Here is a 15254-nt window from a genome sequence, read left to right as displayed (position 1 = left end):
GCCAGAAGGCCCTCAGTGCAGGACTTCAGTGTCCAGACTGAACGATGTGGGTGGAGACACTCCTTCAGGTATACAGGACAGAGGCTGTTTAGGGCTTTAAAGGTCAGCACCAATACTTTGAATTGTGCTCGGAAACGTACTGGGAGCCAATGCGGGTCTCTCAGGACCGGTGTTATATGGTCTTTGCAGCCACTCCCAGTCACCAGTCTAGCTGATGCATTCTGCATTAATTGCAGTTTCTAAGTCACCTTCAAAGGCAGCCCCACGTAAAACGCATTGCAGTAGTCCAAGCAGAGCATGCACTCTGGCAAGACAGTCTGCGGGCAGGTAAGGTCTCAGCCTGTATACCAGATGGAGCTGGTAGACAGCTGCCCTGCACACAGAATTGACCTGCTCCTCCATGGACAGCTGTGAGTCCAAAATGACTCCCAGACTGCGCACCTGGTCCTTCAGGGGCACAGTTGCCCCAGTCAGGACCAGGGAGTCCTCCACACCAGCCTGCCCCCTGTCTCCCAAGAACAGTACTTCTGTCTTGTCAGGATACAACCTCAATCTGCTAGCTGCCATCCATCTTCCAACCGCCTCCAGACACTCATACAGAACCTTCACTGCCCTCATTGAAGTATTTCCCCCCAATGATTTCCCCCTGTCTTTCTTATTTGTTGTTACTTCCATAGTAAGAATCACCATAACCAGTGCTGCTTATAAGCATATAGATTTGTCTTCAGCTTTTCAGATCAGGGCTCATACTTAGCCAATGTATGCAATGCATGAGCCATCTTACTACTGCTGTTGTTTAGCATATCTACATATGGTGGTATTGTCTCTAGTGGTGACTATCTTAGGCTGCAGCCAAGGGGATGACCCACCAGTTAAAGACCAGTGAATTAGACAGTTTTTGAAGAATGTGCTACAATTTTTTAAGTCTTCAGACTTCTTGTCACTGTCAGCTACAGTTGTAGTGCTGATACAGGCAGCTGTAACAGCTTGTTTTCAAAACACTGGCGTTGCTGCAGAGGAATAGAATTGTGACTGAAATACTTCAGATTCCTTCCTTTATTTACTTCCTGGGACCAAAATACTTATTCAGAACTCATACAGGCTTTTCCAAAATCTTATTCCAGAAAAGCAGCATGATGAGTTTTCTTAAGGTTCACCTGACATTAGCTTTCTGTACTATAGCTGGCTGGTTTGTTCATTCATCTCTACAGGATTTGGCAGAAATTGCATCCTGGTCTTATGAGTTTGGCATGTTACTAAATCCTATCGTCACGTTGAAGCATCTCAGTGCTGTTGAAATGTATCTCTTAACAGTGGAAAGATAATGCACATTCTAAGTTTATGAAGTTGCTGGGGAACGTCTGGCAGCAGAGTGGAAGTGAAAAGACAATTTCAAATGACAAGAGAAGGCATGCAGTTGTCCCTCTTTCTATACCATAATTGCCTGCCAGCTCCTGTGACTATGCATACATTCTCCTGTGGCTCTTCAGAAGGAGATTCCTCCTCCCCCCCCCCCCATTGATATTCTCACTATAGAGATAGTTGAAATATGGGTCAGGGTGAACCTACCTTCTTTATTCACGGTTACCTACTTAATATACAGTTCATATTTCTTCAATTTTAGCATTGCTTATCTGTGAAACTCACCTTCAAACTTTATTTTATTAGCACCACAAAAAATATTAGATTCGTTTAATTTCTGCCTGAGGGGAAAAATGAAATTCTGCATACCTATAATACTATTGGTGTTTTAACAGATTTTACGTGGCCATGTAAATGTGCTCACTGATTATGGTAATCATGATAGCTATACAAATAGTAATTACTGTGATCTGATCAGACGACCATTGCCTTTACTGTGACAGCTGTGCCATTTCCTTGACTGATTATTATTGTGGGCCTGTATGTTCTGTGCTTATCCTAGTGCCACAAGCATCCTCTTACACTTGCTTGTACTATAGCCACTTCAGAGATTCAATGTGTCGCCTCCTGTCAAGCTTCTCTAAAAATAAATAAATCAGAATGGGTATGACTGCCCATGTATGCAGCCAAGATTTTCTTTGTAGCACCCTGAATCCCTATATCTCTCTTAAACTTCATAGTATGAGTTTGCAAATACGTAGTAGATACTCCGTTAAAAGTGCTGAGCAGAGTTGTTATACCTGTCCATCATGGAGGAAGCACATCCAAAACACAAATTGTTTTCATTTTTTTAAAGTGCTGAGTGAAATCTCAGTCTACCTGATCAAACTGTTCTACCACTGTAAAAATTCACCCCATGACAAAATCCAGTAGTTTCATTTTAATGCAGCACATATATTTTAAACATTACACCACATATACAATCTTAGTGCCTTGCTTGAGGGAAGATGGGGAGAGAATGGTGGCTTATAGATGCTGAGGAAATGCTATAGAGGTTTTGCCTTGCCGTGCCTTGCCTTGGATGCATTTTCTGCCCACCCAGTCTCAGCTGGGGACCTCAAAATGAGCAGTGTTTTTAACGCAAGACATTTCCTGAAGGATGTTGCACTGCAGGGAACTTCCCCTTTATTCTTCAAGGAGACACAGGATGAAAATCAAATTATGAAAACTGTCACTACAAGGATGGAATGTCTTTGTTAATGATAAAAATGCTGTTGTTAGAAGAAGATGAAAGTTCCTAGTTTCAAACCAGTATCTATAAGCAGTAATAGAAGAAACAACTGTGCTTTTATAATGCAGCATTAACAGGATGGGTTGAGGAAAATGTAGTTTACGCATATACAAGCATTTTTTCCATTGTAGCTGTGATACTTCTAAGTTTTCACTCTGTATTTGAAGCTCTGTGTGATAGTTAAGGATAAATCTTGTACAAAATATTGTCAAAATATGCATTGATTAGCTTTTTCTGTTAGTTCTAATTTTAAAAATGTAATACATTCATTTTTGGAAACATACTGGCATTCTTACTTGCATGGCATTGCACTAGAGCAGCGGTAGCTAAAGTAGTGCCTTCCATATGTTATTGGATTACAGTTCTCACCATACCTGACCTTTGACCTTGCTACCTAGGATTAATGGGAGCTGCAGTCCAATGATTTCAGGAATGCAGCACTAGAGAATGATCCAGTTTTTATAGAAACTTGCATCAGTATGTTAAATATGATAATCTATAGAAGGAATAGGTAACCTGTGACCCTCCAAACTGTGTGGGACTCTAGTTTCCATGAGTTCCAACCAGCATATCCAGTATTCAGGAATGATGAGAACTGTAGGCTAACAACACCAGGAAGCCTACAAGTTTCCTGCTCCTGATCCGCAGCTTTCCAATACAAATGACAGCAACTGAATTATTACAGATATGCATTGATTGTATATGAAGTTTTACTTGAAACAAGCTACTGGGATCTTAATCTTAATTGCCTTTTCTATTTCTTCTTTTTGTTTAGTGTTGAGGGTGAAGCTCCTGGAAGTGAAACAGGCACATCATTGGATAGTCCCTCTACCTATCATCAAGGAGCTATAACTCACAGTTCAGCTCTAAGCCCAGACCATTACGACCATTCTCCATACGGGCTGTATTCTGTCTCCCCAGGGCAGCAAAGGCCCCGGAGGCCAAAGCTTCAACACTCAACATCCATACTCAGAAAACAAGCAGAGGAAGAAGCTATTAAAAGGTCGAGGTCACTTTCAGAGAGCTATGAACTCTCATCGGACTTGCAGGATAAGCAGGTACTTGAACTGTGCAGTTCTATGAATCAAGCTAAAGTGTCATGGAAAGGTTATTCAGCCATTCCTGGAAAATAACAGGATATTATTATTTTTTTGCGAGTCTGTTCCATAATTTGGCATAACTGAATAATATTAATGTTTCCTTCTTCTGTCTTTTTCCATGACTTGCTAAACAATCAGCTGATATTAATGCTTAGCGAAATGACTTTTCCTTCAAAGAAAATGCCTCCCTGTATTTGTGCTATGATTTTGCATATGTGGCTCATTGCTTAACTTGTGGAGCTGTGCCAATTTTTTTACTAGAGACTGTGTCGTTTAAACCAGAAGGACTTGGTTAGTATATAAACAAACTCTTTGCCTGGCCTCTTTATTAACAAAATCCCCATGCTTTCAGTCAAGCAGTGCTTCTTTTAAGCTTTCTTTTAAAACTATGAACCAGGGTTTTTGCAGTTCTAGGCAAGATTGGCTTAATGATTTTTTTCTGCCCTACCTCTGACTCTACCAAATCCACATTACCAAGACTACAACTTTACGTGGCAAAACCCACATTATCACAAATTTCTGATATTTCTTTTTCGAGAGGACAGAAGGTTTACTTTTAAAATTAAGAAATGAACAGATGCTCATTAGAAAGCAGGCTACCAGTTAAATTATTTTACTTACCCATAAAGTTGTGAATACTACAATACTTGTCAATTTAGGATCTCATTTGAAGTATTTTCATTTGTATCACATCATTTGTGCTGTTTACACAGTTTAAAATGTTGAAATCTAAGATGAATATTGTAACTAGTAATCAGGACATGCTTAGTATAGGCAGAGGACCTTCTGGGCAGTGGCACCCTCCCTGTGGAATGCCCTCCCATCAGATGTCAGGGAGATAAAGAATTTCACAACTTTTAAAAAACATCTGAAGTTCAGGGAAGTTTTTAATGTCTAAAATTTTATTACTTTTTATATTTTGCTAGAAGCCACCAAGAGTGGCTTGGAAAACCCAGCCAGATGGGCAGGGTATAAACAATAAAAGTAGTAGTAGCAGCAGCAGTAGTAAGCGATCATGAATAATTTATTAAAGATAGAATATTATTATTTTGACAATTCATTAAGGGCCTACAATTTTTGAAACTGGATAAAGATAAAATGATGATTTCTTCATTCCTCCTTTTGCCCTTATTCATCTCTCTCATCATAAGCTTGCCAGGAGCACTGAGTTGACTGCTGTTGGAGACATACTGCTGAACCAGATTGACCCCTCCTTTATGTTCTTATTTTGAATTAAGGGAATTTCTTTATGGTCTGCCTGCTGTGGCCAGGTGCAGACATAATATTCCCAATTGACTAGATTGTTTGTCCTCTGACCTTTGTGAATACGTCCACTCTTCCTTGGTTTCACCTTAACCATTACATTTGCATCGGTACTAACTATGGTTCATGCTAATCAGCATTGCCCTCATAATCATGAACTTGAAGTGGGTTTGCACCTAGTTATGAGGGAATCTAGTGAATGTTAATAAATGCAGATAGAACATTGTTGCATAACTAAAGCAAACAGATGCCATGAAGGGGCAGTGGTGCTTACCTGACCTCCTAATAGCTGAGTCGCTGCTGCATACCAGAAGGGAGAGAGGACAGCCAAGTCGCTGCCAGTGATTTTTCACTGCATTGACCTGTCCCATTACACCGTCATGATTCAGCTCTCGGGAGGGCAGGTAAGTGCTACCACCCCACCATGTCATCCTGTACTAAAGCAAACCATGGAACAATAGCAGCAGCAACAACAACAATTTATTTATACCCCGCCCAACTGGCTGGGTTTGACCAGCCACTCTGGGTGGCTCCCAACAGAATATTAATAACAATAATAATAAAGCGATAAAACATCAAGCATTAAGCATTAATGGAAGGTAAATAAGGGTTCGTATAGAGGAGGGGAATACAGATGCCTGCAACATGTTCCTGGTATTCTCACTGTGAATTTGGAAGCAGAATCATTTGAAAGCAAATAAAGCATGCCTGTCCAATAGTTTAGTACAGTAAAATGACTTGTGATATTGAGACTATTAACTGATCTTTTTTTAAAAAAAAATGCTTGAGGGGGAAAACCTCAACATTTTTTTTATTAAAAGTAATCACTGCAAGCAGTTCTATAATGTGAGCTTCAGCTTAATTCAAATTTTAACATCCTTTTTTTTACTACTTAGCCTCTTTTAAAAATACACCACTGCAGTGATGAGAATCATTGGCAGTGTATCATATCAACATAGCCAAGGATTTTCATAATTGCAAATGCACACTGAATTCTTGGTGGAAAGAATATAAAATAGATTAACATGGATCGTAATAACTCTTGTTAAATCTCCTGTGGGTATCTGTGAAGCAGACAAGTTTTCTCCCAATTCATGCAAGGAAAGCCTGAGGGAGAAAGTTTAAGTGTGAAATGTCATCAGTAAAATTGTTCATAACTGTTGAAAGGAAAATCTGACAAGGAATTGATTCAATTATACTCCAAAGGCACAGAGAATGCAATTTCTTGCTTTGTTAAAATTTCATGTATGCAGCATATACAGTGGTACTTCGTAAGTCGAACAGAATCCGTTCTGGAAGTCCATCCGACTTCCAAAACATTCAGAAACTAAGGCACGGCTTCCGATTGGCTGCAGGAAGCTCCGGCAGCCAATCGGAAGCCACATTGGACGTTCAGGTTCCAAAGAACGTTCGCAAACCAGAACACTCACTTCCAGGTTTGCAGCGTTCAGGAGCCCAAACACAAGGCGTTCAGGATCCAAGGTACGACTTTATTGGAACATAAGAAGCTGCCTTATATGAAGTCATACCATTGGTGCATCTAACTCAGCATTGCCAGCACTGACTGGTAAGCAGCTATCCAGAGTTTCAGACAATGGACACTTCCAGTCCTGTTTGAGGATGCTAAGAACTGAACCTGGGATTTCTGTGTGCAAAGCAGATCCTGAGCTATGGCCCTTTCCATGGTGTGGCCACTCTAAACATAATTTAAGCATAGGAAATGCAAGGTTCAGTAACTGGTATCATTCGTTCTATAAAGGAGCAATGCAACATGACCATAGGAAACGCTTCACTTTTCTTTTAATGCAAGTTAGTTGCAGACCTAAAAAAATACTTCTTCAAGTTCAGTTACAAAAACCGTTTGCATTTAATGTGGTTGAGTAAATAACTATTTTTGCCAAATTCTTTTCATAAAGAATGCTAGTTGTTCTATTTAATTCTTATCTAAATTCTAACTGCTTGTATCAGCATTTTTAAAAAACCACACACCTCTTTATTTTATTTATTTTGAGATTTCTATCCCATACTTCTAGTATCTAAGCACTACTCGTGGAAGCATACAATTTAAAATCACAACACCATGTGCAATTTAAATTGTTGCACTTGTTTTATGTGAAAGTAAGTTTTGCAGAGGTAAGTGTCATATCTTTCTGTGTTAATAAAATATACTTTTGAGAGAGTTATGAAAAGTATCTTCTTGGTGGATCATTTTATGTGCACTTGTACAGGTAATTTTCTATTGTCATGAGGTGGCCTTTACTTACTGAGCGTATTTCCATCTCAGAAATCTTTTTAGATCGTAAGTTTCCTAGGAGATACATTTTTCCTAGCTAATTTTGAAACACTTATTGCCTCAGTACTGTATTAGAGAGCCATGCAGTAAGCACTCTTAGTGCATGAGTATTATCAAATATTTATATTTTCTTTTTAGGTTGAAATGCTAGAACGGAAATATGGAGGCCGTCTCATAACTAGACATGCCGCTCGTACTATACAGACTGCTTTCCGCCAGTATCAGATGAACAAAAACTTTGAGCGGCTTAGAAGTTCTATGTCTGAAAATCGTATGTCAAGACGCATTGTTCTATCCAATATGAGAATGCAGTTTTCGTTTGAAGGACCTGAGAAAGTCCACAGTTCCTACTTCGAGGGGAAGCAAGTTTCTGTTACAAATGATGGGTCAAAATTAGGAGCCCTTGTCCAATCTGAATGTAGTGACCTTGGAGAATCGGCTACAATGAAATCTCCAGCAGCGTCCACTGACTTTGCTGATGCCATAACGGAACTGGAGGATGCTTTTTCGAGACAAGTAAAATCTCTTGCCGAGTCCATTGACGATGCATTAAATTGTCGTAGCATGCACTCTGATGAGGTACAGATACCCGATCAAGTCAGAAGTCGGGAAATAGAGAGGGACAGTTGTCAAACTAAACCAACAAGCCATAATGTGGACCACAGGAAACTTGATGAAATGACTGCATCTTATAGTGACGTTACATTGTATATTGATGAAGAAGAACTATCCCCACCACTTCCTCTTTCCCAATCAGTAGATAGGCCATCTAGCACAGAATCTGACCTAAGACTTCGGTCAATGAACCCATCTCAAGAGTACTGGTCTATGACACACAAGGATCATAAGATAGATACTGACACGAGCTGCAGAAGTACCCCTTCACTAGAATCCCAGGAACAAAGAATGAGAATGGATCATTTGCCTTTGCTAACTATAGAACCACCTAGTGACAGTTCAGTGGACTTAAGCGATCGCTCAGAGAGGGGATCATTAAAGAGACAGAATGCATATGATCGAGGAATTACTAGTACGCAAGGTAGTCCCAAGCATATCTCACATGGCATCCCTACCAAGATAATTTCCCGAGAGGACCAGGAGACTAGACATAGACCAAGGCCTATTGATAGCCACTTAGCCATTAATGGCACAGCAAACAGGCAAAGCAAATCTGAGTCTGATTACTCTGATGGAGACAATGATAGCATTAATAGCACTTCCAATTCCAATGACACAATAAACTGCAGCTCAGAGTCTTCTTCTCGAGACAGCTTAAGGGAACAAACACTGAGCAAGCAAACATACCATAAAGAGACTCGCAATAGCTGGGATTCTCCTGCCTTCAGTAATGACATCATCAGGAAACGTCACTACAGGATTGGATTGAACCTTTTTAATAAGTGAGTACAATGCATTTTTTACATAGAAAAGGAATTTATCGCCAAATCACAGGATAATTAGATATTTCTGCAGCTCCATTGTGAAGGTTAACATGATCTCCAACAATGGCTGTCTTTGGGTGTCATGCTAAACCAGGGTTGGGGAACCTGTGGCATTTCAGATGTTACTGGACTGCAACTCCTATCATCCCTGATTACTAATAATGCTTTCTGGGGCTGATAGGAGTTGAAGCCAAATATGGAAGACCACAGGTTCACTATCCATGTGCTAAGCTATGGTTTAGCAAGGTGTGGGTGAGCCCAGCCTCCTCCTAAACATGCAGCCAGAAGGATGAGTTCAGAAATTTATACCATGGTTTGTTGTGTCATCCGGACCAACAAATGGTGGTTAGTTTCAAGCATCCAACATTGAACCATGGTTTCTGAAGTAGTTTGTTTGAACTAACCATAGTTCACCATAGCTTCATATTCTGATGAAATAGCAAGCTGTGGTTAACAGATAGCAGAAGCAAATTCTTTCAGATTCCTCCTGTGAGCGTGTTCATGTGTCACCAGACCATAGCTTAGGGTCATGTCTGATGCAGCCCTTTTGTGTGCACACTTGTCTTTTCCCTGTTTTCAGCATTTTTACTTTATTCTCTCTTCCCACCCCTGCAGTTGCCATTTTACTGCTTTAAATGCCAATAATAATAATAATAATAATAATAATAATAATAATTATTATTATTATTAATTTATTTATACCCCGCCCATCTGGCTGGGTTTCCCCAGCCACTCTGGGCGGCTTCCAGCAAAACACTAAAATACAATAACCTATTAAACATTAAAAGCTTCCCTAAACAGGGCTGCCTTCAGATGTCTTCTAAAAGTTTGGTAGTTATTTTTCTCTTTGACATCTGGTGGGAGGGCATTCCATAGAGCGGGTGCCACTACTGAGAAGGCCCTCTGCCTGGTTCCCTATAACTTGGCTTCTCACAGCGAGGGAACCGCTAGAAGGCCCTTGGCGCTGGACCTCAGTGTCTGGGCAGAACGATGGAGGTGGAGATACTCCTTTAGGTATACTGGACCGAGGCTGTTTAGGGCTTTAAAGGTCAGCACCAACACTTTGAATTGTGCTCGGAAATGTAGGTCTTTCAAGACTGGTGTTATATGGTCTCGGCGGCCGCTCCCAGTCTAGCTGCCACATTCTGGATTAGTTGTAGTTTCCGGGTCACCTTCAAGGACAGGCCCATCTGCTGCATCCAACCAAGTTCTGTTACACATGCCAGGTCAAGTCCTCCATCCATGATCAAGTCATGGATGGCAGTGGTCTTATGAATCATTGACCTGGCATTGCACAGCAGCACCTTCAGGTCATGTGGGTATCCCTTGCTGATTCCAGTATCCGTCAGGTCAGGACCAGACCCAAGGTGTGTATCTTGGACAAGTAGTATTTAAAACACACACACACACACACACACACACACACACAGAGAGAGAGAGAGACCTTTTGTTGTCCTTCATATAAGAAACATTTTCTTTTAAGCAACGTTAAAAGGACAAATAAGTTTTTTCCATCTCATCCATTACTGTTCTAATCCAGTGCCATCAGAAAACAGTCATGTTGGGGTGAAATCCAGTGTTAAACACACTCAGAGTAGACCCACTGAAATCAAGGCAATAGGTCTACTCTTATGGCTTAGTTGGATATGACCCATTTTTTATAAATAATTAACAATTAACAAAGCTATTTGCTCTGGCCAGAGTGTGCAATAGGGTTAAAAATTATTTGTTTTTCCAAAGGGCTTCCTTACTTTCCTTAAGCATATATGCTTTTTGACGTAACTGGCAGTGCTCTCCTTCCTGATTTCTTCATATCTAAATATTATAAAACAGGCTGTCTGCATATTATTGTAATAGATTTAATACTGAGCATGGAGTTTAATTTATTCAGTACCATATGGGTTATGCCGACAGTGTAGTGGCTGATTGTCAAAATATTTTTTCACACACTACATATACTTTATTTTCCATGTAATACAATGTATAAAAATTGCATATTTTAAATTTACAATTTCTTTTCTTGAGACAGCATGGAACTAATACAGATGGCAGAAGGTAATAAATAGTGATTTTTAAAAATCAATGTATTGTTAGCCTTACAGTAGCCTAGTGGAAGAGTTAGATCTAATTAAATTAGTGTAATCTGATTATTCTATCCATTGGCATAGTCCTGCTTACCTTTGATTGCTCCCAATATGTTCCATAAAGGCCTTTGTACACTGTTGGGGCTAAAGAAAGGTGTAATCTACCATTCTGCTGTTTCATGCACAACTGGAGGGGCGTACACTGACTGCTCAGAGCCTCAACAAATATGGGTACACAGGGCTAGGAGACTTTATTGACCCAGCAGGCATGCAATAATTCATGTTGTTGTGGTTGCCAGGCGCACTGACAGCAGCTCCTCCTCTGAAGCACAAGCTGTGTCGCCCTGTTACTTGGCAAGGAGCTGTTGCAGCTGCTTATGCAGTCACAATTATTGTTGCACAGCTGGAGATAGGACAGAGGTTTACTGGAGCCATACTGCCTGTACAGGTGGAAGAAAGAATCAGCACAGCTGCTGTGGCTCAAGCTGCAAACGTTTAGGATAATACTGTAGTAAATTTTGCCATCATTAAAGGGGCATATTTATAGCACTAAGGAAGTTTGTGTGAAATACATACACAACTGGCTTGTGTTGAACACCATGGCTTGGCATTGAATGTGTGAGCTTTGGGGTCATTTGCCTCCTCCTCCCTGTTGTAGGAATGCCAAGGTCTGGTGTGCCATTTGAACTGGCAAGCAACTGTAGGTTTTTGCCTTCCAAACCAGAATTGGAAAAATGTCCTTTACATTGTGTTTTTTCTTCCGGTTTGGAGGACAGTTTGGAGTTAATTTGTTTGGTTGTAATGGCAAATTATGGTTTGCTTGAAACCTGAAGTCAGACAGAGAATTGAAGCATTCATAGAAAGGCTGGCATGTATGAGCTGAGGCTTGCTTGTGTAATGCAAAAATATGAGAAGCAGCTCAGTACTTTTTTTAAGGCAGACAATTTGTTATATCCTACCTAGATATTACAGTTTTCTGTGCATGGTTTAAACAAAACCTTGAAAGAATCATTATTTTTACCTAGGTGCACTGTCAATTTTATTTAGGAAGTAACCCAGCTGTGACATTTTAAATATTTAAAATCTTTAATAACTTCACTCTTATTTATCTTTCTTAATATATTCCACTTTAACTCCAAGGAATTCGAGATGGTATATATTGTTTTCCTCTTCCCATTTTATCCAGTCAACAACCCTCTAAGGTAAATAAGGTTGAGGAGAATGATTGGCTGAATTCCTAGTCTGACCTCTCTAAGCACTTTATTGCACTGGCTCTTCCCATTAAAGAGATGAACAAAAGAGCCACATCATAAAAGTACTGTGCCTTTAAAGTGCATGGTTTTCCGCAAAGAATCCTGGATCCTGTAGTTCCTTACGGCTGAAACTACAGTTCCAAAGTTATTTAGGCAGCCTTGTGATTTAAATGTGTGTTTAATCTGCTCCCTGTCTTTAACAGTAAAGAAATAATGTTTTGTTGTTGTTGTTTAGTCGTGTCCGACTCTTCATGACCCCATGGACCAGAGCACAACAGGCACTCCTGTCTTCCATTGCCTCCCGCAGTTTGGTCAATCTCATGTTTGTAGCTTCGAGAACACTGTCCAACCATCTCGTCCTCTGTCGTCCCCTTCTCCTTGTGCCCTCCATCTTTGCCAACATCAGGGTCTTTTCCAAGGAGTCTTCTCTTCTCATGAGGTGGCCCAAGTATTGGAGCCTCAGCTTCAGGATCAGTTCTTCCAGTGAGCACTCAGGGCTGATTTCCTTTAGAATGGATAGGTTTGATCTTCTTGCAGTCTACGGGACTCTGCACAGCATAGCTTCTCTGAGTTATTCAAGCCCCTTTGCCATGACAAGGCAATGATCCATGAAGGAGAAATAATGTTTTAATTAAGGCCCAAAAGAAAATGTGGTTTGGAAACTTTTTTTTTTTTTTTTAGGTTTTAATGCTTTTAAACCATTCAGTTTGGTTTTAACTTTGAAATACTATGATGCTGGTTTGGACAAACCTGATGCCAAGAATTCCTATCTCTCCCCTTCAGTTAGCTTATTGATCTGTATTGTTGTTAGCTGCTTATGCATCTTTCTGTGATGCAGGCACACCCCTTTTGAGGTTTCACAAGAACTGTGAGGTTTATCGCTCCATGGAATTATCAGGTGCCTCCTGTCATTTTTGTCTTTTCAAAGTACTCTGAGGCTGTTACTGAAAAATTAATCCCAATACAATATTCCATGTGGGAGAGACCATAAGATGTTTTAAATGGTTTCGCTATACTGATTGGTGTCAGTGCAGAATAAATGCCTGCTTTTTCTTGATGATGTGGTAGATTTCAAAAAGCCAGACTACACAGACTAGAAACATTACACAATAATCTTATTTTGGCTTGCTGTATGAGTTTTGTTAGTTGTTAGTTGTTCGCTTTTTCCAGTTCAGCTTTCTTGTCTAGTTGGTTTCCTCGTTCTTCAGACACATGTTGAATCATCCATATTCCAGGAATAAAGGACTTTATGAGTTACGTACATGCAGTTTGCTTAGTGTTGTGAATCACATCAGACAGCTTGAGCATCGCACAGCTCCTACCTCTGTTACTGTGAAGCATTTTTAAGAAGGAACACTGAGAAAGCATAGCCATGTGCAGGTCCTCTTATTCCCAGTCATGTGAACATGCAGTGAACCATTAAATTAGGTAATGTGTGATGTAAGCTTTTACAACGGATGAGGGGTATAAAATATTTTTTTTGTTGCATTGGCCTGTAAGTGATTTGACATAATTAGAAGATCAAATAGTTTTTCGCTAAAGGCCAAATGCAATTTACCCATTGCCTGCTGTGTTTGTTTGTTTGTTTTAAGATGACAGTCAAAGCGCTGCTGAGCACTAGCATATATTGCAAGCCCCCTTCCACCTGTGACCTCATAGATTCCATACCTGGTGCCTTTTGGTATACAGATACCCCCCCCCCACTTTACATGCATTCAGTATGTGTGTGACTGTGTATATGCGCATCGCGTTGAACCCAGAAGTGACCTGGAAACATCATAAAGATTTAACTGAAACATCACTAAAAGGGCAGGACTGAACAGGGTGTTTGCGGTCTTTTTCAGTGGGTTTCAAATATACATGATTTCACTGACTAGGAACGTAACCCCAACGTTTAAATGGGGGGTTGCCTGTATTATTTGGGCAGCTGCAGGTTTTACTGTTTTCTGTCACTTGCTTACTTTTTATATTGTTTTACTGTTTATTGTAAGTATTGTAGAGCAGAAGGCTGGAGTGTGAATAATTTCAAATAAATAAAAGTTATCTTTTTAAAAAAAACCTGGGTTACTAATACAGACAGATACAGGGAGAGAGTTCACAGGGTGTCCCTCAACTTGTGGGTTAGTTTCTTTGCTTACTTACTTACTTACTTACTTGCTTGCTTATTTAAGAAAGGACACTTCAATAACATGCAAGAATAAATAAATAAACTGAAAAATGAAACGTACAGACAAAATGAGTTTGTGGATTTACGGTAATGGTAGCTCTTTTCTTTTCCCATTTGTGACATGAACTGACTGCCTTCTAAATATTTATTTGTTAAAAGTAGCAGACAAATGCTGATGAATTTATTTGTTTATTCATTCCCTATTCATTTATTTGAAGGAAACACTATTCTAAAGAGCAAATCTGCTCCAGGAAGCAGTTTCTTGTGTGTAGGAGGTTTCTTGATGACATGGGCAGAGTGACATTCCGGCATCATGCACAGCCAACTTTTGCATCACATTTGCAGAAATTTCTTCTTCTTCCAAAAATCAGCTGTGAAGAGAACCATAGTGAGGACTCAGCCAAAAAACACTATAATCTCATGCACCTTATATGCAAGTAGGACTGCTTCCAAAGAAAGATGCACCTTTAACATACAGGTGTATTTTAACAAGCTTTGCAAACTCTTGGTGTAAAGTTGCATCTAAGCAGGCTACAGCCCATTTTGCTTCCAAACTTTTTACAAGTTATCTCATAGTGCTACTGCAATACAACTACTATCACATTTGCAAAGCTAAGCAAATGTTTCAAATTGGACACAGGACTCAGGGGGTTGGACTAGATGACCCTTGGGGTACCTTCTCGCTCTACAATCCTATGATTCTATTAAATATGAGAAATGTCTGTTAAAGGTCTTCATGAAAGTGAATGCCAGTTTATTGGGGGTTTAGTATAAAAGAGTGTCTTTACAACACCTGGAGTGTAGATTACTCCGTAATAGCAACAAAAAGACTTCTTATGACTTTTCTCTTTTAAATAAATACTCAGTAATATGCATAGAGAGGAAAAGGTTCATAGCCTGAATCAGTTCCGTTCAAAAATGTAGGGAGGGGTTTGCTGCGTTCAAAAATGTAGGGAGGGGATCCTTTATAGTCATTTACAGAGAATATATAAACCTTCC

General features: G+C 39.9%; 2 protein-coding genes across 26 annotated transcripts in view; one reads left to right on the top strand and one right to left on the bottom strand.

The window, feature by feature from the left end:
- The window catches only part of CFAP92 (cilia and flagella associated protein 92 (putative)), a 332392-nt gene that overhangs the window by 200399 nt on the left and 116739 nt on the right, over positions 1-15254 (bottom strand). The gene's annotated exons all lie outside the window — the stretch shown is intronic.
- The window catches only part of IQSEC1 (IQ motif and Sec7 domain ArfGEF 1), a gene marked incomplete at its 5' end in the record, with an annotated part of 298180 nt that overhangs the window by 247136 nt on the left and 35790 nt on the right, over positions 1-15254 (top strand). For all 25 annotated transcript variants that reach the window (XM_083489190.1, XM_083489202.1, XM_083489191.1 and 22 more), the window contains 2 exons: positions 3429-3711; positions 7448-8709. In XM_083489190.1, coding sequence (XP_083345316.1) covers positions 3429-3711; positions 7448-8709 — 1545 coding nt within the window. The remainder of the gene's footprint in view (positions 1-3428; positions 3712-7447; positions 8710-15254) is intronic.

This window comes from Podarcis liolepis (assembly GCF_965112155.1).
Source record: "Podarcis liolepis genome assembly, chromosome: 2".
Classification (NCBI taxonomy): domain Eukaryota; kingdom Metazoa; phylum Chordata; class Lepidosauria; order Squamata; family Lacertidae; genus Podarcis; species Podarcis liolepis.
This window is presented reverse-complemented; position numbering and strand designations above follow the sequence as displayed.